The following is a 23901-nucleotide window of genomic DNA, read 5'->3' on the forward strand; positions in this document are numbered from 1 at the left end:
AAACCTAGCACTGTAAATCTTGTTAAGAGGATACAACCTATAAAGTATAATAAAAATTAATGATCCTGTGATTGTTTCTTTATATCTATATATAGTTCGAGCTCTGCATACTGCCCACTCTTGAATGCTAACTACCGACTACCAACTCGTTGTTTAAAAAAATTTAGAAAGGAATAGAGGATATAGGTTGTTGAAACATCTTGAAATTCCATTTCCATCCCATATCTGTAAAAAGAGTTACAAGTTACAAACATTTTAAGCAAGATCACTAATTAACTACAAAAACTAAAGCTAGCTAGCTAATTGAATCCAAAATCAGTTAATTTACACATATTATATATTTTACAATCTCCTAAAATAACTTCTTCCTATATATATATATATATATATATATAGGGATGTTAGGCACAAAATTAGGTAAAAAATACCCTCACATAACAATTTTTAATACATAAAAAAAAAAGGAAAAAACCAATATGTATCTAGCAGTAGGGAAGAAACATGTTTCCCCCTCACAAACTCCCCCATGAAAATCACATGTGTAAATACAAAATCTTCCCCCTCACAAAATCATGGAAGTATGGTGCTTCTAGCAGCATACTTGTTATCCCTAAAAAAAATGAGCCTAAACATTTATTTAAAATTTTAAAAAAAATAGCATACATGACCATTTTGCTTCTGGGCTTAGGTATTAACTCGTAATAAAATATTCTACGTACATGTTGGTTGAAAATTGAAATGATTATCAAACTCAAATAAATAAATATCAAATATATAATAATCAATATACGTACGTACGTAAGGAGAACTTGGGCATAAAAACGTCAAAATTTCCATTGCGGCGCGATGTCGCTACGGCACGGCGGCGTGATGTTGGTCAGGCACGGTGGTGACGTCAGGAAAGACGGTTGGTATATATATAGACTGTAGTGACTAGTGAGAGATTATATATGTAGTGTAGTAGTGGTGATGCAGCCTTTTTTCTTTTTTATTTTTTATTTTTCTTTCACATTTCATGCACCTTTTCGTGCACTGAATATCGCTTTTTTTTTTCTTTTATAAAAGTTGGCGTTATGAGATAACCATGACATGTGTCACAATATTATTGGCTTTGGTATTAATTTGTTTTATATTTATTTATTGATGTACTTTAATCTAAAAAATAATAAATTATTCTAAACAATCTTACTAAATATCTTCTTAACTATATGCGCATTGCACTTAATAAAATCAAATGATGATATTAGGAAATAAACTGAGTATGTAGATCTTATTTGTCATGTTTTAAAACTTTTAGAAGAATTATTAGGCTAATTATTAGAATGATATATTATTTTTTTAATATACTAACGTGTACGTATAAATTAAATAAGTATAATAATATTATGTACAAAGTCTGCAACTTCGTTGTTGATTAATTATTGTGTAATTAAACTACATGACTTGATTAAAAGTCAGGCCCAAATAAGGAGCAAGGGTGTAATCGGCAAAAAGCATCGGTTAATATCGGCTCATTGGCAATCCTACAACACATGCATCGGCTAATATTGGCAAGTTTTAGCAAGGTACATCGGCTAGTTTTGACAGATGCATGTGAACGTTGCGGTGTATGGGACCATGTGCTTGTGGGAATTTGATTGGTTAATGTTGCCAAAAATTGATATAGATATAGAAAGAGCCGATCGGTTCACTTTTCCTACTATACCTTTATATTTTGTAGATTTTGGCTTCTTTTGGCTATATTTTACAAAGGCCATGTGTTGGAATTTGATTGGTTATAACTTTGCCAAAAATTGATAAATCGGCTCTACATCTTTGCTCCTAAGATGTACTTAAACAATGGAATTGTGTGACAAAGTGAGGTCATAACATTTGAGTAGAGAAGAAGGTGGCGTAAAGAATTTACTTAAACAATTGATGACCGCAAACAGGAGCATGAGCAGGGGCGGTACTAGGGGGGCAAGGGGATCCAATGCCTCCCTCCAAATTTAAATTTTGTCATGTATTTTTAAATTTTTCATAGATTTAAAAAAAAAAATAATTATATAGGTTTTTAACATTTTTCCCCCTTTTAGATTTATTTTTCATAAGTTTTCTAAGTTTGCTCTTCTGAAATTTTTTTCTGATACCGTCTTTGAGCATAAGCTAATAATGTTACATGTTACTGAAAATCGATCACCACCTAATCATTTGTTCAAGTTTCAAAAACTATCCTATTATACTATTTAGTCTTATAAAAAACTTTGTTAGATTTTATGAAATGGTTTAATAATAGAAGTATGTTTGTTACTTTACAGTGAAGAATTTATCTAAACTTAGATATAATTGATATCTAATACTCTCTCTGTCCCAATTTAAATGTCATAGTTTGACATTTTCAGTCTTTTTTGTCTAACTTTGACCGTCTAGAAATCTATTTGTGTTACGTAATATTTGATGTAATATACATGAATCGATTAAGTTTTAGATATATTTTATAATGATATAACTTTCGTCAAGTATTATAAAACACAATTAATAATATTAACGGTCAAAGTTACGAAAGATTGACTTGGACAGTCAAACTTGGACATTTAAATTGGGACGGAGGGAGTACTATTTTATAAAGTATTTTGCCCTTTTTTGTTTTTTAAGAAAAGATGATTTGAAGTTGAACTACCCAAACTACCTTTATTCTTTATTTACTAATTTAAACATTTCTATCTAATATACCTATAATAATCTTAAATCTCAACCACTCATTTTTTTTTCTTCCTCAAATCTCAACCACTCATTTTCTCTCTTTCGTCCATAAATCATCTTATTCTTTTAATTCATTCAAAAAATCTTTTATCTTAAACACCGTATGTCGATAAATTATAAAAATTGTATGGCTGTTCTTAAAATTTCATTCTTTTTCATTAGAGTCTGAGGGATGTGATTCAATATAATTTCGACGAATTTATAAATCCGAACCGTATGGCTAAGACATTTGACTATCATACTCTATGACTTGACCTATCACCTCTTTTATCTTATTGCCGCAATGCGCATACACTATCTCTCATAGTATATAATTATATAATTATGACTACATACTCAACATAAAATGTGTCAAAAATAAGAGAGTATTATTTTTGTCAATGTGGGACTAGCCCACTTGGTAGAGGCTTATGCCTCTTGGAGAATAAACCAAGGTTTAACCCTTGGCATAGGAATACATGGGTAATTTAGAAGTAGGATATTAGTAAATGTAATATTTAACTGTTTAAAAAAAAAAGTCTTATTCTTTGCTAAAATCCATATTTAAGTTTTCTTAACACAAAGTAGTTTTTAAAGTACACATATATCTGATAAGATTCCATAAAGTGTATCATTATCAGACTTTTGGAAAGCTGTTAGTATAGAAAAGATAAAATGGGACAAAAGTTGTCCACTAAAAACCCGAAGAATGGCCACAATAGTTAACTTTAACTATATGTCTATAAATCTATAATCTATCGAGTGCATATATTCTATACTTATGAAGACCGTGCCTTTGGTTTAAATATGGTTTACAACTTTACATTTTGAACTTGGACAAGACATATTAAATTGCTTTTTTGAAAATACTAAGGTGAAGAAAAATGTAGGACGTTTGAGCGTAGGGTACATATGCAAATCTTCTATTAATTCATCAAACTTTATATGCATTTTTGTTACATGTATTCCGTTATCTTTTAATCTACAGTTTGTCCAAAAAATAAATATATATATATATATTCTCGATGATCAAAGTCTATATAATTCTGTTATCTCTCAATCTATAATTTAATATTCTTGTCTCCAAAAGAAAATATTCTTACCAATTTACAAATTTTAAGATGTTGAAATAACTTTTAATTTGCACAATAAGAGGTTAAGAAAAGAGTAAATTAATAAAAACTACATGATCTCATGTATAATAATAGTAGGTTTGAAAACGATATACATACAATATCATCAATAGATTATATATCATATAACATATTGTTTTTGAATTCATGGTATTTTTATAGTAAATCTCATATGATATTAATCTACATTCTACAATATCAGAATAATGTATGGATATATGGCTTAAGCCCGTTCAATTATAATGAATTACACATATATCAATTAGACTATGAGCAGTGTCGTCTTTGAGGATTTATGGACCTCTGCCGAGAAAAAAAAAGTCTCCGGAGGATAAGTGCAACAATTATAATTATATAAACCAAGATATAAAAATGATATAGCAAATTGATACGTGAGTTTTTTGTTAAGTACTATTGTTTAATTTTTGGATAATTATTAAAATTTGTAACAAAAATAGTTAATAACATATTATATATATATACATAAAAAAAATAAAAAAGTCGTGACCGTTAAAAAATTGGACCTCGACCGGTCGTCTACTAAGTCCCATCTGACTATGAGTTTTACATAGTGACACTCATAGAGTCATAGTCTAAAATAAAATAGTGACATAACAATGTTATAAGGTGGGCTATATATCCCTTGTTTATATATTTAAGTGAAATGGAAAATAGTGCCACAGCGGCACAGCCAAATGAGCCCATCATATCTCAACGTAACAGGCCCATATGTACTAGCCTATTAATTTCATTACCCCAAAAAATCAACCGCTAAACCGTTAAAAGATTGAAATAGTGTTTCGAAATGGTCTCTCGTTGAGCTTTTCATAACTTCATATTTAATCGAGTTAGGTGCAAAAATCGTTATTGTGGTTTGTCAATTTTCATCCTTTTCGTTAAATTTTGGCCAAAATCGTCTTTATAGTTTGCATTTTGTCCCTTAGATGTCTTGCATGTGAGAAACATTTATGTTTTTTTTTTATTTATCTTCATCTTCCTCAAACAACACACACGTAATGAGTTTTCTGGAGTTAAGAGCAAAAATCGTCCCTCGTTTTTGCAGTTTTTATTCTTGTCGTTAACAAATCCAAGAGAACTTTTCATTTTCTACGCTGAAACAAAAATTTAATTCAAAAACAAAACAAACTCGAATCAAATTATATATACCTACATATAAGGATCTAACCCATCACCTTCAAATGCAAATATCTACATATGAAGACCCGAGATAATCTCTATTTTAACTCAAATTTATGTCCAAAACCTAATTTATTTTCAAATCCAAGTTGAAGTTGAAAAGTTCTCATGGGTTTGTTAACAACGGGGATGAAAATCGCAAAAATAAACCCACATGGATCATTCTTGCACTTAATTCTAAAAGACTCATGACGATGTTAGTTGGGGAAGATGAAGATAGGTCAAAAACAAAAAATGCCCTGCGTGTGACTTGCATGTGAAAAAGTTAATGACAAAGTTATAATAACAAAGACGGAATGCAACCCATAGGAATGATTTTACTAAAAATTAACGGCGAAAATGAAAACTATCAAAAAGACAAACTACAAGAGGATTTTTGCACTCAACTCTGTTAGATATAAACATTAACATAAATAAAATATTAAAAAAACCTTCTTTTTTTATTTCTCTCCTAGAATCATCACACCTGGGACTGTTATCACTACTCCCTCCATATCCACCTCAAATTCCCCTCTGCTTTCTTCCTCTCCTTAAAAAAAAATGTCAATCTCTATTTCTTCTTCCTCTTCTTCTTCAATTTCTCTTCATTCTCACACTCTGAAAAACCATTTCATTACTTACATTCACAATATCTCTATTTTCCCACTTCACACCCACTTCAATTCTTCACCATTTTCCCAAAAATTCTCCATAAAATGCACAACAAATAACAACAACAATGAAGCTGTTTCTTCTTCTTCTACTCAAAAAAATTCAAGAAAACTTGGAGTCTCAGTTTACAAACCAAAATCATATGAAGTTCTTGTCACTGATGCTGCTAATTCTTTGGCATGTGCTCTTGATGATGGTAAAACTCGGCTCGAAATCGATTTTCCGTAATTCTCCTCCCTTCTTTTTCTCTCTCTCTTTCAAGCATTTTGTCAAACACTTTGTGGGCATTCTTGTTTTTTTTTTTCGATTGAAATTGTTAGAAGGATAAGTGATTTTTAGATATGTTTATGGAAAATGTGATTGTGGATATTGAATTAGATTGACTATTATGTCAGGCATACATACATACATACATACGTATACGTAGATATTACCGTAGAAATTATAAGGTCAGAAAAGCCCATATATGATAGAATTGCTAATCAACCTATGTTACAAAGTATCTGTATATCTGTTTATGGCATATTGCATACTTAACTTTGTGTTTGTAGTATATTTTCCGAAAAAAGCTGTATATTTTGAATGCGCAGGAATAAGCTCTTTCGGCCGACAAACTTTTAGGGCATGGGGCCGGTTGGGTTACAATAAACATAATCAGTCTTTTGTTAATTGTACTTGTATGAATGTGCGCTCAGATTTTGAAGAAACAATGACTTGATCATTAGCATAGAATACTCTATTATTGTAATCGGCTCCCTATTCAGTTTTTGTTATTTTGATAAAACTCATGCTTACTTTGTTTCTTTTTGGGTACTTTCATGTTAACAGGCCTTTGCCTACCAGTATTTCTTCATATAAGGTATCTTCATGCTTTCTTGCTGGTTCTGTTGAATGAAAGTTTTTTCCTTTTTAAGTAAAACAGCTTCCTTATATGAATTGTGAAGGGATCTTCAGATGAGTTTAGTGATGCCAATGTTCAACTTGCGTTGGCTGTTGTTAGGAAGCTTCAAGAGAAAAGGGATACACGAGCTTGCATTGTAAGACTGCACTTGTTTTAAAGATGTTATTCTTCATTGGATACCTCTAGTAGGGGTGCAAGAATGGGCTGGTTGGGTAACAGTTCAAAATGGGTAATTTTTGTTTTGGTTGGGCCTAAAACACTTTATGTCCTCATCTGTTAGATTTTACACATAACCAATATGCCATATATTGATTAAAAGAATGGTATCATTTTAATGGTAACCTAACTCTTGGCTAAAAGGATATATAAGAAGTTTTTGCATTAAGAACACACTACGAAATCTGAACCCCATTCCTTTCAAGCTATTTTTTAGTATTTTACAATTGACCCTTTATTGAGAAACATGTTCATATGTGAAGAGTCTAAATTGCCACCTCAAAGTCAGCTGTCTAAGATATGTGTTTGCCAAACTTATTATTTGATGCAGGTGTTCCCTGACAAGCCCGAACAGCGTAGAGCTTCAGAAATATTCAAATCAGCTATCGACTTGGTAATTGAGTAAACTAATTAGTCCTTTCTCCTCTCAGTATTTATTTGCACATGCTGCAGTTAATATATTTAGTAGCATTATAAAATAGAAATCATATGTAAACTCTCTCACTGAATATGTTTAAAGAACAAAAAGCAATTGCAACAATTGCACGTAATCAAATGTTCGTGCTTTTCTTCTAGATTGATGGGATCACTATTGGTTCTTTGGATGATATTCCCACTGGTCCTGTTGCTTCCTTCTTTAGGTCTGTAAGGAACACACTTGATTTTGATTTTGATGATGAAAATGAAGGTTAGTCCTATGAAAGCGTACATTAAAATGTGAGAACTTTTATTATGTAGAAATATATACTTGTGAGTGTTTAATGACTCTATTACTGATTAACAACCTTTGACTTAATTCTTATTTTCATAATTGACACGTTCTATGAACACAGGGAGGTGGGAGTCTGACACACCACCAACTCTTTTTGTATTCATCAGTTGCAGCACCCGTGAACTTGCTACCATCGAGATATATTTGGTAGGGTGTAATATCTTTTATATTGATTATCCTTATCTAGATATGTGTTGATTCATGTTATATTTTATCTTTAATGTGTCAAAGGTGTGAACTATAAAAAGTTGGTTAAAAATGCAATGGGTCAAATGAATTGATTAGTTGAAAGTGAACTGAAGTGTGTGTAAATGCTTACAGCCTTTGAAATTGCTTCTATAAAAGTAAAACTAGTATGTTATTATCACATGTTTTGTGATCATAATTCATAAAGTAACTATCTATAGAGCTCAAGAATGTATAGGTACAAGAATAGTTTGCTGTCCAGCCCAACCCTACCAATATTAAGATTTACCCTTTTTAAGCTAACCTGTTTCTGCTCATTACCCAAACTGCCTATATCATCTCTAATCTCTGTCCTTACTCTCTCCTTTTTTGTCATCGAGTTCTTGTCTAATCTGGTATAGTTTCATGTGTCCAGTACTACAAGGACTGACAATAATTATTTTGTACGCATTATACCCGTGCAATGCAGTGGTGACAACAAATTCTAGTACTTTCTCGATTTAATTGATGTTACTATGAGTCGGTAAAAGAGAGATGCATACAATTTTTAATGTACTTTTAGGCTGTTAGTATGTAGTTTTAAACTATTTATAAAAAGATAAATGATTATTTAAAATAGGAATTTGTTTAGGTTTAAATTGATCCTAATCTATACTTGTATATATATACTTCTATATCTATACACTTCTATATCTCTATCTATACTTCTGTAAAATGATTACAACCCCCTGTTGAAAATCACAATTTTGGGATATACGATTTTACCAAACTACCCTTATTGATTAAATTACACCATCAGTTCCTTATTTTATTCAAAATATCTCCACTACCCCTTTACATCAATTACCTATACCTTACGATTAGCTTTGTTTACTTTTAAGGTGTAAAAAGGGTATTGAATTGGACATTGACTTACCCAAAAATAGGATCTTATTTAAAACATTCATTTGGCTGGTAGGGATGAGGGTAAAATGGGTTATTCGCATATCAAACTTTTATGTTATTCAACAAAGGTGGGGCAGTGTTTATAAGGGTAGTAAATTAGTAGATAAAATATCTAATTCAAGTGCTTTTAGTGTTAACAACATATCCTTAGATCAAAAAACTAAGAGCTTACTCTATATGGAGACTAATTGAGTATATGAGATTTAGCTATGGTATGGTTGTGTATTTTATTTTTGGGTCTTCCCATGTGGATATGAAACGTTTGGCAGTTCAAAACTTTGCAGATTAGCCATATGTTTGTGATGTGTATTCTTTTTTTTATGAAACTGCAAAGTGATCCATGTTGCTCTATGTAACATAATATCTATTATGATTTTGGGGAAATTGCCCATACAAAATGATTAAGAAAGGCTTGTGTGTGTGTGTGTGTGTATTAGACAGAAAATCCTTATATTTAGTCACCCATGTGTTTTTAGTTAGAAGTAGCAAATTTGCAACCTCACACACTCTAGCGTTAACAAATTTTCATAAAGATGCACTCCATTTACACTGTATCTTTTAACTACAAAGTTTCAGAAGAAAATGCCTCTGGGGAGATAAGTCTGTCCCTGTATGAGTCTCCAAGCACTAACCTTGAGGTTATGATAATTGAAATGTTGGTTTGACACAATTGGGTCAAAGGCCACTTGGTTGTTTAAATAGTTACTTACTGTTGACCTCCTTGCTAGATTATTCTTCCTCTGGAAATAGCCAAATGGGTGGATCATGGTGATAGGCCCAAACAGCTAATACAGGTCGAAATGGATCAGGGTGAACCAAGACGCTGATGTTGCAAAAAACTTAAATTGTTATAATCAATTAAGTAGCTGATTTTGGTTATTAAAACATTTTTGGCTGAATAATTTAAATACATAAAGCTATTTAGAGGCTTAGTGTGTTGTATGTACACTTTGGGTAACCTGTGACCCCCTTGATCATTTCCCTTTAAGTTGGTTGTTCTTATTCTTGTTTGCCATGCTAGAATAAAATTTACAATATAGTTTAAATTGATCAATACACTTGTAAATTGGTAGAAATTGCGACCTCTACTTACTCCAGAATTGTCGTCAAGTTCTTGTTCATTTCTTGCATGCCATGCAGGAAACATTTGGTGCATCAACACCTGCCCTTTTATTTAATCTGGAGCTTGAGACATTGCGGTAACCTTGATTAAATCCCTATTATAGATAAATATCTACATGTCATTAATTCTACCTTCTTTAACGTACTTGTTTCTATTGGAATTGGCAGAGCTGATCTTGGACTTTTTGGTTTTCCGCCCAAAGATTTACATTACCGATTTCTTTCTCAATTTGTTCCGGTTTTTTATATTCGAATAAGAGATTATTCTAAGGTACCTCTTCTGCTCTTATGATTATATCTATTTGGTTTACATTTCTTTTCATTTTATTTGACATTACTTTGATAGACTTTTTACTTTAAAATGCAAGACAGTGGCAGTAGCACCATATATCTTGAATTACACAGGGGCACTATTTCGTCAATATCCCGGTAAGAATTTTGCAAACTAATGCCTCACATGTCATCTGTTGGTATTTTTCCATGTGATATTTTAATAGTAACGGAGCCACCGAGGGGTTCGCACCCTGTTATTTTTTTTAATGAAATAGAAGTTTGTAAGAACTTCAATACTAATGGTTATTTTTTTATATGTCACATAGCTGTCCAATCGTATGACAGCAAGATCTATTTTTATGGGAGTGTTAATATTAATGCATAACTAAATCCTCTTGGAAAGTGTTGGTCTGAGCTGGTTAGTTATCTTTGGAGCCTGATACCATAAACCAGATTATAACTTGTTTTAAAAGTTTTGTTTATCAAGTTTATTCAGATAAGATATCGTATGTCTTTCTTGAAATTGTGAAATTGTGATTCAAACATCATCTGTCATTCTTTTGACCATTTTTTCGATGTGATCTTTTAACATAGTTCCTTTCATATGATAAAGTTTTACTTGCCCCCTTCCTCCTTCGCACCTGAAAACCCCATATTTGGGGATTTTTGTTTATAATTTCAATTAGAGGTGGCATGATGGACGGGGTAGCTCTTGGGTAATGGGTCAAAAACAAGTCATTTTTACAAATGCATAAAATGAGATTGTGTTACCTATGAATCCTAACATAATCTAGCTACCTTGGTTTTACCATATCGGCATATCCCTAATTTGAAAACATAACGCAGGGCCTTGGCAGGTGATGCTTAAGCAATCGGACAATTCGTTTGCTTGTGTTGCAGAAAGTGAAACCCGCTTCACTCTTAACGAGGTAAGCATGTGTTGTGTCTCATTTTCTAAATTTAGAACATGTGAGTTATCAGACATTCTTTTGAGTATTGTATTACAAAACAAAACAAAATATTGAAATAAAAATCGCAGAATCTTAACAAAATTTCCAAACATCTATTGATGAACACAAATTTTAAGTTACAGAACAGAAGGAAACTTTAACTGATAGCTTTGCTTTCTAACAGCACGCACATGCACCTATTTATACAAAAAAAAAATATGCTTCTGGCACAACATGGGTTTATTAGCAGTTTAGCACCTACTTATACTACGAACAACACTACTAACTGCTAACTAAAAGAATGTTAACTGCCAAAAAGAGAATACCCTTCTATCACAACTTGGATTTGTTGACACAGTTGTTTGACTTGTGCAGACCAAGGAAGAACTATTGCGGGTCCTTGGACTGAAGGAGGAACAAGGAAGCCAACTTGAATTCCTTCGCAGAGGATACAAGGTCTGCTTTCCTGTTAACTTATTTTGTTAATTTGTTCTTTTCACCCGATGAAATGGTCATATTTAGTATCCCAGAAGGTTTACTGGCTAAATTATTCATTGCCCATTATCATCATTAAAAATGAGTTGATGGCTAAAGTCTGTTTTTGGCTGTGTTGAACCACCCTTCTGATTTTCTAAAAGGTTTCAGACTATAATAGTCATTTCCCATCATCATCAGTTTACAAATTATTATTTTCTATAGTAATCCACAAAATCTCTTTTTTATTTATTTTTTATTTTTGTGTGTGTGTGTGTGTTAAATGGCAAGGCATTTTAACAGATTCAATTTATGCCATCCACCTTATGAAAACTTTCAATATTTTTTTAGGTTAGATAGTTTCCAGGCTAAGTTATTCTCCTGCCCATCATGGACATAATGACTTATAAACCTGTGATCCACAAGATATTAGTTTTAGTTCTGTTGAAGGGTATTTTAGTCGTTTGACACATATCCAAACATTTTTTTAAATGTCAAATTTGCAAGTTTCTTGGGAGAGAGCGAATACATCTTTTACCCAACCCTCTCCCCCTGTCTTTATAAGCACTTGTGCTAAGGGACAAACCGACACCAAGCTTGTGCGTACCATGATTTTTTCTTTTTAGAAGAAATTTGCTATCTTTATGCTATTGTAGAGCGTATCTAAACCTTAGAGGTGACATAATGGCAATCCAGGCAGGTTAAGTAACGGGTAAAAGATACTTTTAGAGATGGTCAAGACGGATCGGGTCAGATCAGGCAAACCCACAATCACGTGTTCGTCTTTAGTGTTTTTGAATGTTAATAAATAATTTATTGGATATGATTAAAAAAATGATACTGTTTTTGTAACAACCAACATTTTCTTACAACAATTCATAAGGCTTCATGCGCTTTGAACAATTTGAGCAACCTTTGACCAAATTGACCAATTTGGTTCATTTCACTTATTTCTAATTTTGGTAAGGCTTTAATTTTTATCCAAAAGTATAACCCAAGACCCAGTTATGACTGCAGGCTCTACCAACTTTCTTTTCTGCAATGATAAGTTTGTACAGCCAATACCCCGCTATGGGTTCCCGGATCTACTAATTTGTTACATTTATATAATTCCTTCCATTCTTCTGCAGACTGCAACATGGTGGGAGGAAGATGTTGAATTAGAGCTATATTCAGCATGGCGTAACTGAATTGAGCCCAATAAAAACACAAGGAAAATGAAAGAGATCGTTTCAAGAGGCATGGTGGTGAACTGGCCTAGTCATGATAATTTCTTAGCATTTTCACATGTATATCAGTACACAATTTTTCCTTTTATTATTTTCTATAGTTTTTTCATCTTTCATTTCTGTCAAAACACCTCCTATAGGTCATAGTGAGAACATATGTATATGAATAATCTATATTATGCCAAGATAGTAAAAGTTCTATCAAATGGTTCACCTTGATGTATAATATGCTAGGAAAGCATTGGACTATCTGTGAGTTGATTGGGTATTATAATATTGATCTCCTGGGATACGGATCTAGAAATAGCCTTCAGAAGGGAAGTGTCTAGCTATTCATTATGCTTCAAATCTTTTATAAGGACTTGAAATCAATCATCTTTGAAAGTTTGAGATCATCTTGGTTTTAAGTCAGGTTATATATAAAGAATATCATGTGAAATCAGAAATGTCCACAAATCATGAATTATGAAAACTCAATCCAACTTACATAATATAGTACATTCATTTATAGAAACCCTGAGATGATCCATAATCATTACCGACTTTCCTCGTAACAAGAGTCTTAAACAACATTGGTTACTCTTCAAGTTTTAGCTATAAAAAACGCAGCGGTATATGTACATATTTCCTCACTCTCACAGATTCAATTAGCTGCCGTTGATGTTTCAGGGTCGTCCTATACTACATCAAAAAACAGGTACAACATACATAATTCACACCAAGTCAAAAATCTGTTAACTTACATGTAAATTTCTATCCACAAGTAGAACAAAAAAATTGATCATCTCATTCCACTGTAAAATCCGGCTCAGAGGGCTTTTGAAGACTAATAAACCCTGTGGACATACCACGTCTCCTCTGAACTCGTCTCATAGCATTAGCAGCAAACCTTGATGCGTACATTGTTGCACCAAACGATGAGGCACGCCCTTTAATCAACGCACTTTCTTCATTTACATCATCATCATCCTCATCTGCAGAATAATCCTGATAATCCTCATCGTCTTCTTCTTCCTCCAGCCGATGAAGTTCTATGAGCTTCCTCCTGGAATACCTTCTCCATGCGGCTTGTATAAAGCTTGCAGCCCATGTTCTCCATTGCTGTGAATAAAATCTGAATGTGTGTTGAACTTGTCGACTGTGAAGACGCCTGAACTGACTTGTGATGAACTTCACTTCATCTGCAATTAATGCGAATGCTTCTACTTCTGTTAATGCTTTTACTGTTCGAGTAGATGGTGGCAGATTAGCTGCTGATTTTGGATCCAAAGCCCAGGTTAGAAGCTCTTCACCACAAAAATCGCCTTCTTTTAAGAAACCACGGTTGAAGAACCCACTTCTGCCACCATCCGTAGTGACACTTTCTAATCTGCCACGGATAATGAACAACATTTCATCAACAGGGTCTTCTTCTCTTAGTACGTACGTGTTTTCTGTGTAGAGACTTGGTTTTAGGCGCTCACATATGGCATCAAGTAATCGTTCATCCATATTTGCAAACAGTGGCACCTGCAAAGGTTAACAGGAATGATTGTTTGCTATGATCCACAGAGTAGGTATATATGTGGCGTTTGGGTTGTCTATAAGTTCAAGTGGGTCAAAATGAAATCCCTTAAAGTAATCTTAAATTCTTAAAATAGTCAGTTACGTACCCTTTTGACTAAATTCAAACAAAGGTGTCTCTTGATATCCCTCCTTAGATCTTTAGGTAGACTCTGGACCAAGCTCTCTTCATCCACGCCTCTTGTTTCCACCCATTTGTACTGATCATAACGCCGTACTCTTTCTTTAAGCTCCTGAGGAAGTAACCTATGATGCATCCATTGTTCGGAGTCTCTCCTTTTGATCCTCATCTCCTCTAGGCGAACCGAAAGTGATTGGAGATAGGTCTATTAAAAAAAAACAATATAATGTGTTGTGATTACCAAAATATAAATCTTTTTATATAGACCAGTTACTAAAAAACATGATTTAGAAGATCTTATGCATTGAATATTACTGTACATTAAGAAGCCTTTCCTCTAATTTGACCTATCTTTTTATCTACTTTTCTTTACTCTACTTGTTTGACCCGTTAGAGATAAGCATATCATGAATAGACACATTTAATAAGTGAACGGTCGATATTACCACCTCTACTCATTTTGACTAAAGAATTGGCATCACTTTCTAACCTGCATGTTGCCGATGAGAAGAGCAAAGAGAATGAGCCCAGAAATTGCGATTATGATTGAGAAAATGATTTCTTTAGCATAGGTGCTGGTTTCTAGTCCCTGGCCGAGTGTACTGCACGATTATGAAAAATCAAAAACGAGTGAACTGGAAAGACTAACATGCCAGTGAAATTAAGAATTTATAGTTTACAAATTTGACTTGTTTGAAGATATAATACAGTGTTAGAGGTTCCAATTTAGGCTAACCCATTTAATTAATAATAATAGACCCATTACCCAACCCACTGAACATCCCTATTACCACCTACACAAAACATCATAGGTGCTGAAAATCCTGAAATAGCATCAAAATTGTAAGACTGTCTGTTTTAAGCATTAAAACTAAAATACCTCAAGTTTCTTAAGCCCCACCATAAACAGTAGCAGTATTTAGATATAAATTGTTCAGATGAATCAACTTGAGACTGCACGGCTTGTAAGTAGATCCCGTAATCAAATTCTCCATAGGCCTCAGATTCAACACAATGTTCATCAAGAGTGGCTTTACTTATTTGAGCCCAGGCTTTATACCCGTCTGTCTTCTGATGTCCGCAGTAAAGATATTCTACTTCACACTTATTTTCCTTGATACAAGCTTGCTCCCAACATGAACTTTTACGCTCTACAGCTAATAGATACCAGAATGCCCCGAAAATCTGTTTTTTATATCACTTTTAATCAGATATTTCAACATCAAAGTAAAACTCAGCATGCATAGACTGTATCTAGAGTTGGTATCCTTTCAACTAGACTAATGATACATAGCTCTTTCCCATTTTATTGATGATAGATTTTATAGATATAAAGAATTCTTGAAGAACCTATACTAAATACTAATGTAGCAGGTAGAAGTGTCAAATTTAACCACCCACTTATCAATAGCCGATTTGGGTTGTCTCTCATCCCAAACTGATCAGATGGTCCAAAATTTTATAGCTAAAACGGGTACGGGTCAAGTTTTCGAACAGCTCAAACAAATTACTACACTTAAATCCCTTTTTTTGTGCACACAACCTCCTCGATTGTTTTTTTTTTTTAAAGAATTTAGATTATCACTGTCGTAATTAACTATTTTGGCTAATCATAATCTACTCATTCTCTTTTGTAGCCCGGAACTAAAAAATTAAAACTTACATGTCCAGCAAGAACAAACCAAACCAAATAATATGCTGCACCAGCCCAAGCTGTTTCAGTAATGACACCCACAGTCTTTTTGAGCTCTGAAAACAATGGCAGGATACGGAAGGACCTAGGAATGTACTGCACAATTACAATCCACAGTAAAATCTTTTTCGTACCCATCACACCCGAACCATTTGATTTATGAAGAAATCTCCAAACTACAACCTGCACAAAACCATCAACTGATGTCACTAAATTATAAAAATCAATAAGATAGATAAAGAGTGAAAACTATAAACCTCAACCTGTGGTAACGGTAGCACAGATAGAAGGTCAACTAAAAAATAACGTTGCACATATCGCCTTGCTATTTGTGCAGGATCTATTACAAGTTCACCACGCCCAAACACACGAGACGATGGTGCAATATATGCTGTACGAAACTGGAGACCAATGCGGATAATGTAGATTATATCAACTATGGTCCTCACAGTTGTGATAGAGTGTGCTAAACTTCTATGTATTTTTAAGCAATTCTCTTTGTTATTATAAACTGGGATGTAAAAAAATAAAGGATCCACATATACTGCAAGAATGCAAGATAAGACCAAAAACTTGTTCCATATCAGAAGATTCTTGTCTTGAGGATCGATTATTTTTTTCTCGGACACTTTGAGATCTTCCGAGAACACTGCACGCGTCACTCCAGTTTTTAAACTTTGCCCAAAGTTTATTAGTCCTTCCCCACCTCTTCTCATTCCTAACTTTATCGACTTGGATGCAGTAGGACGTGGAGGACCAGTATTGTTCGCTCCTTCTACATTGAACCCAAATCTCTTCATCTTGCTAGTACTTGATGAATATACAATTCAATTCAAGATTATTCAACCTAAATTCAAAAGTAAATCGAAAGTTTAGAATGAAAGTGTCTCACTTTTAACAAGTTAATGAATCACACCGAAAAAATAATACAAGATACTTGTCAAATTATTTTCCGGTTTATTTATACCTTGCAAAATAGATGCTCTCTACCTGGTCACCTATGTTGTCTTGTAACATTAATCAAACGCTTTGTGAAATGAAGATGGGAGAACGAAGGTCCAATCCTTAATAGGGAAACGTTCAAGACGTTTCTACCCAACAACGATACCACCATGAAATCTTGGTAACATCCGTTAAATACAAATTAAATGCAGAATTCTAAGACCATACGATGAACGCCAACTTATAAATCACGAATTCACATTGCCCTGTATTATTAATCATGAATTCAGCCGAAGATATAATAAACATTTAAACGATATGCATTGTTGTATAAATTCAAATTATATTGTATAATAGTATCTATACATAAACGAACATAGATCCATTATCAATTTTTTTTTTTTTTATAAAAAAAACGACATACAAACACGTAAAGAAAAGTACATATCAAATTTCCGGAATCAATATACCTTAAATTTGTAAGCTTCTTGCCATGGGTTTTTTCTTTGGTTCGATAAGGATCAGTATCAAATAAACGAGACGAAAAATGGTGTTTTGCACGCGCAAGATTTTGATGAGAGTCTAATTTGGGGGGAAATTTTGGCCTGAAAAAAAGGGGGAAAATGGCTGATAAAATGTAGAGGTGTTTTTAATCGGTCCATTGAGCGATAAAAAAGGTTAGCCGTTGGTCCACTACCCTTGTGGCGGGAAAGTGTAGAGTTTACATATTATTTGCCAAATATATTGGCAAAATAATTCAATATTCATTTGACAATATAAATTCCACTTATGGTGGGGGTTTCCCTTACGGATTTCAGGTGTAAGGTTTATTGTTGAGGGGTTAAATTTGGTAATCTATCATTAAAAGAATTCTCAAGCACAGACTCATTTAAAAAATACGAGTATGTATGTTAAACATCTCAACATTTACAAGTAATTTATAATTTTTTTTTGGAAAAACAACAAAATAACTTTTACTTGCGTCCAACCTTTTTACTCAAATAAAAAAAACATTTGATAGAAATATCCGGTTGAAACTATATTTAAGACGTTGATTGTTATCTATATTATACTATATACAATATTTAAAAAAAGCAAAATTATTATTTTCTATCAACCTTATCAAATGAAAATCAATGTAGTTAATTAGTTTCATATTAACATATAGAAAACACAATTATGTCGATGTGTTATATAACCCAAAACCAGCATTTGACGAAACCAACAGGCGGACACCATGAGTTTTACTTTTAAATTTGATTTACATTATAATTTGAAATTGAAAAAATAATCGACCATCATACATTGCAATGGTACTATCTACCAATATATATATAACAAGATGCTAAATTCTTTTATGGAGAAACAAGGACCGTTAGATAAGTTCAAACTTTTGATTATAACCCTTAGATCTAAATAATAGTACCATTACCAAATTTAATATTAAGTAAACACAACATTAGTCCATCTACTTTGGATAATTTACACTTTTTTTGTTTTTCATCACTAATTTACAGTTTCCATCATTAATATTTAATCACTAATATTAAGAAAACACAATTTTAGTCCTTGTATTTGAAATAATTAAATTTTGTATATTTAATAAAGTATGTATATACCTAGGAAGCCATAGATCAATCGATCAGTGTAATGTGTAAACATAATGAACTAATATATATACTCATGCATGTATGAGTTTATATTGTAACCGTATTATTAAGTTATCAAATCGTTTACAATTATACTATATACATTAAAGGTCTTTTAGATTATTCGACTATTATTTAACTAATATAGATAACTATTAATTTATTAATAAAAGAAAAAACATGTCATTCACTATATATACTAGATACTAGATTAAACTCGTATGTTGTGCGGGATAATTGAGAACATAAATATAAAAACAATAATTGATAGTTACATTATTATTCATAGCTATGGTAAAGTACTATCAGATTACGACTGATAAAATAAAATAAAATTATAGTTTATGAATATATTATATACGCCAAGTATAAAAGCAAGACTAATGAAACATAAATATTTAAATCATAAAAGTCTTTCTCATGATATATAATTATTAAATATAATATAATAAATACTTTTCAAAAAATAAACATAATATAATAAACAATCTTATTTGATAAAAGATAATTATCATTGAATTAATTAAAAAAAAAGTAGTATAATGTATATAATCTTTGTACTTATTTATAAAATGGAAAATTAAATATTAATGATTAGGATTATGATTAATGATTATGATCAAAATTGATGATAAAGATTGTACATGGCAACATAGATATAACAATTTAAATGGAAAATATGGCACTTCATTAAAAATCTAATGTGACAAAAAAACTAAAAATGTCACCTATGAAATTATCATCTCTTATTTACATAGAGAGATTGAATACATGATATATAATTATAAAAACATAATGAGTTTGAATTTTTCATTACAAGCCTTAATTTTTTTATTAACTTAGTTTAATTTCGTACGCATATTTAAATTTCAATACAAGAACAATTACCTTTTATATTTTGACAAAATATTACAAGAAAAAAAAAATTAAAAAAAGAGTTATAAAATACGAAAAAATACTAGAACAAAACACAAAAATATGGAAGTTAGATTGTCTAATTTATTATTGAAAGTTAGATTATTTGAACAAAACACATAAAATAAATATGTTATTTTATTAAATAGATACATAATGTAGTTTAAGATTTATAATCGAGTATTTGATTTTATATAAATAAGAAGATAATATGTTTTTTGAAATTTCATTTAAATCACAGGGTAGATCGAAGGGAACCCTTTGATCCTGTGTACCGAATTGGTACCTACGAAACCTCAATGTTGAGTTTTTTTGCATCGATGATTAGCTATCATTATCAGTCTTATCCACGACAAGAATTGAACATGTGTCCTTCAAGACAACAGACTCTCAATGATGTCATGGTGGCCAACCCACCTAAATGAGTTGGTTTGAAATTTAATCATAGTAGATAAAGTGTTTTGTTTATATTTACTTTTATATCGTCATTATACAAATATATAACAACCATATTATAGAAAACAGCTACACTAAAGAGCAATTTTGAATATTATTATATTCACCAGTATTAGATGTATTAACATTACATTGTCATTATACCAAAATTTATATATCTCACTAGCCATTTTTGATGCAAATAAAACTTTAAATAACAATACAATTGTATTTTAACATGTTTTATCTATAACTAATAAATATGTTATTCTTAAAACTTATTGTGTTTATTTCGCTTATTTATATTGTCTCGCGTAATATACAGAAAATATAATTTTACTTTTATATATACAAAAATACGACTTTCTTAAATAATTATTAACCAATTGAAATATTTTATTTCATTTAATTAATATTTGCTTATGTTGTTGATCCTATCAAATTGAAAAACTTATTACTTGACACTTTTTAATAAGTTATTAATTATATGTTTTTCCTAATAAATCTAGAAGTTGAAATTTAGGGTCTCTTATAAGATTATATTATGAACTTTCAAATCTTAATTATTGTATTATAATTAGCTTTTACATAAGTTATGTTAATTAAAGTAAATATTAAAAGTTTAAGATTTTAATTTCCTAAATATTTTAGTTTTTAAATTTGTTACATAAATCCAATATTTGTTTCAAATATTATTATATTAATAATAAAATTCAACCATGATTTTAAAAAAATATTTTGAAAATTTCTAAAAATTTAACTATAAATACATAATCCGAAACCTCAATGTATATTGATGTGAAACTAATTTTAAAAATTTCAAAAGGTTAACTATAAATACAAAAAGTAAACTTTCAAAAGATGAGCTACTGGCAAGGTCTTAAACCTTAAGAAAATCCATCAGGGTATAAATCACACTTTCGAAGTTTGTATGAGTGGATAATTAAGAGGGTTTTCAATAATACTGGGTTTCATCTCAGACATGAGTGGTTCAAATGCTAACTACTTTTGTTTTGTTAAACTTTCTTTATATGTATATTTATATAAACATTAAACTACGTGAAAATTGTAAAAAATGACTAATATGGTTACACTAATTAAAGAGAAGTCAAATCCATATAGAGCTTTTATTTATATTCCGCTAAACAAATTTGTTTATATTGAATTTCAAACTATCACTTGACACAATAATTTGAAGTGTTACTAATTGTTTATAGAAACATAAAATCATGAAATTTTATGTTTTTTTTTTCTATATAAAGACATACATTAACAACAAGATACTAATTAATTTACAACTTTGGCACCATGGTACTAATTAATCTATTTTCAACATCTTTTATATATGGTTGTCAATGTATGATATTGTGAAACGATAACTTGTCACTAATTAAATATGTGATCTCGCGTATTACGCGGGACAATAATCTAGTTCTAGTATATGTTACAATGGAGGTTCATCCTATACCCGTACAAACTTTGTGACCACGTAAATGAAAAGTGATTCAACCTTGGTTCAACCCATTGACAACCGTAGGTGCCACAAATTTTACACGGGACCTAAACCAATAGCCTAATAATTTTTCTAACTATTTGATGATGACATGTAGAAAAATCAAGAGCAAGATTAGAATGATTATTAGTGAATAATTTTAAGATAATTCTCCTAATAATTCTCTTAATAATTATTAGGAGAATTATTAGGAATGATTATTAGTGGATAATTTTACATGGAACCTAAACTAATTGCCTAATAATTCTCCTAACTATTTCACACCTTATTATACGAGTAGTTTTAAGATAATTTTTAGTCTAACTTTTAAGATGATTTATCATTTGTCATTTTACACCCATCATGTTGTCATGAGACCCGTTGATGGATAAATGACCGATAAGGTGATAACAAATTTCTTGTACTCCCTCCGTCCCATTTTAATTGTCCTATTTTGACTGGTCGAGTCTTTTTCTTCTGACTTTGACCATAAATATCTTTGTTTGTGTTATAGATTAGTTGATGAAAGTTATATTAATGAAAAGTACATTTAAAAACTCAATCTATTCATATATGTTATATCAATTGTTATATAACATAAACAAAAACATTTACGGTTAAAGTTGATAGAAAAAGAATCAAAAAGTCAAAATATGACACTTAATATGGGACGGAGAGAGACAGAGAGTATATTTTTTTCAATAGTAAATGATTGTTATGAGATTTAACTTCTTTTTTTCTATTTAAGACTTGGTTCATTCTTTAGATCTCAGATTTTAAATTAACACAACTGAAACCATATGTAAGTGATTAGAGTCTCTTCTAATATTTAGTTTACTACAAATTTCCGTATTTGTGAATGGAGGGGATATACGTTTAATCCATTTTTGGGGTATGGGTTAGTTTGACAGAGGAAGCATGGGCAGTCTATATATGTAACAAAATAGTATTACAGTATGGTGGGGAACGATACACATATGATAGGACTTCTGCATATCTAACTGGATCTAATTATTGGGATTGCCCAATTGTATGCTTTTACAGATAAATTAGTCCTAAATGGAACTATCAAACTAACTTTGTTATCATTGTCATTTGGTGTTTAAATTTAAGGGGTTGTCTTATATGCTGTTAACAACAAATGTTTATCTGCTATTTCACCTGACATTCAGGGAGGAGGCTGAGTTTTATTTCATCACCTGGAAAATTAATGTGAGAGCAGGAGACTGATGTTTGCAGTACATAACATTTTCCATAAATTTAAATCATCAAATTATTACGAAATCTCTTTAGTTTTATCAATCATTGATAAATGGGTTGATATTTAAGGACTTAGAGACTTTAAAATTTTAGAGTTCAAAACCATAAACAATATTTAAAGTGGTATAATGATTAGGTGACTGGCTATCTTTATCAGTGGTCTCGAACATTGTATGATAAAACATATTGGGGTGACTAGGATAAAAGTTAGAAAATAGTGGGAAAAAAAATAACCCGGTGAGACCGATAGATATATATTTCTCTCGCAGATCGATAACTTGAATAGAAAAAACCTCCTTGTTTGTCGGTTTATATATTGTTTTAAATTTTGTTTTTGGTTCTTACAATTAAATGGTCAATTAGATGCAACTAATGATGAAGAATTGAAGATAACTTTTGATACTTCTGTGTATTAGTACCTTTCATGCAAAATTAAAGAAGCTTTATAAAAAAGTATAAGGAGCCACGCTGTTGGCTTTTAATGGGTTCCTTTTTCTTAGCCATTTTAACCCACAAATCAAATGTGCCAAAACTTTGGTAGTTCATTTTGAAAAACCAAAATGATTAGACAACAAATCAACCACACTCAAAAGCCGAATCAATAGGAGTATATAGTACTAACCCTTTAAATGAAAAGTTGTGATTTATGCTTTTAAAATTCATTCTTGGTTTATTCATTTCACTTTTTTGAACAGTATATGTCAATTATACTATTTATTATATTATAAAATTTGGTTAATTGAACACTTCATGTGTAGTTGATGCAAGACAAGTTTAATAGAAGCCCTACTATGGTGTTTTGTTGGCTATTCCTGAAGCATCTAGATAGTTACCTTACGATTGATCTAAGCACTTGTTAGCCAGACCCTTTGGCATGACCGGTGTTGTATCGGCTAGTGCATTATGTTTATGGGTCGATAAGAATCCATTTTGTTGTATTAGTAAATTTATCTTGAATTTAACTGTTTATGACTAAGGCAATAATCTGTAAAACAGATGGTAAAAAGGTAATAAACTAATAATAATACAAGTATTACATATTTATATAGCTTTCGAAAACA

The 23901-nt window shown here is 31.3% G+C and overlaps 2 protein-coding genes across 2 annotated transcripts; one reads left to right on the plus strand and one right to left on the minus strand.

The window, feature by feature from the left end:
• The first annotated feature begins 5488 nt into the window (after positions 1 to 5488).
• LOC122607452 (protein LPA3) lies at positions 5489 to 12976 on the plus strand. The gene is made up of 12 exons (XM_043780428.1): positions 5489 to 5926; positions 6531 to 6561; positions 6647 to 6739; positions 7151 to 7213; positions 7396 to 7507; positions 7653 to 7738; positions 9863 to 9921; positions 10013 to 10115; positions 10213 to 10273; positions 10964 to 11046; positions 11443 to 11523; positions 12672 to 12976. The coding sequence occupies exons 1-12, from the start codon at positions 5592 to 5594 to the stop codon at positions 12729 to 12731; spliced, it is 1167 nt and encodes a 388-aa protein (XP_043636363.1). The 5' UTR covers positions 5489 to 5591; the 3' UTR covers positions 12732 to 12976.
• Positions 12977 to 13322: 346 nt separating this feature from the next.
• Positions 13323 to 16947, minus strand: LOC122607978 (putative cyclic nucleotide-gated ion channel 8). Its single transcript, XM_043781059.1, has 6 exons — positions 16411 to 16947; positions 16118 to 16330; positions 15335 to 15639; positions 14945 to 15056; positions 14423 to 14659; positions 13323 to 14279 (listed from the first exon to the last, which is right to left on the minus strand). The coding sequence occupies exons 1-6, from the start codon at positions 16945 to 16947 to the stop codon at positions 13557 to 13559; spliced, it is 2127 nt and encodes a 708-aa protein (XP_043636994.1). The 3' UTR covers positions 13323 to 13556.
• Between the last annotated feature and the right edge of the window lie 6954 nt (positions 16948 to 23901).

The sequence above is a fragment of the Erigeron canadensis genome, chromosome 7 (assembly GCF_010389155.1).
Source record: "Erigeron canadensis isolate Cc75 chromosome 7, C_canadensis_v1, whole genome shotgun sequence".
Taxonomy (NCBI): domain Eukaryota; kingdom Viridiplantae; phylum Streptophyta; class Magnoliopsida; order Asterales; family Asteraceae; genus Erigeron; species Erigeron canadensis.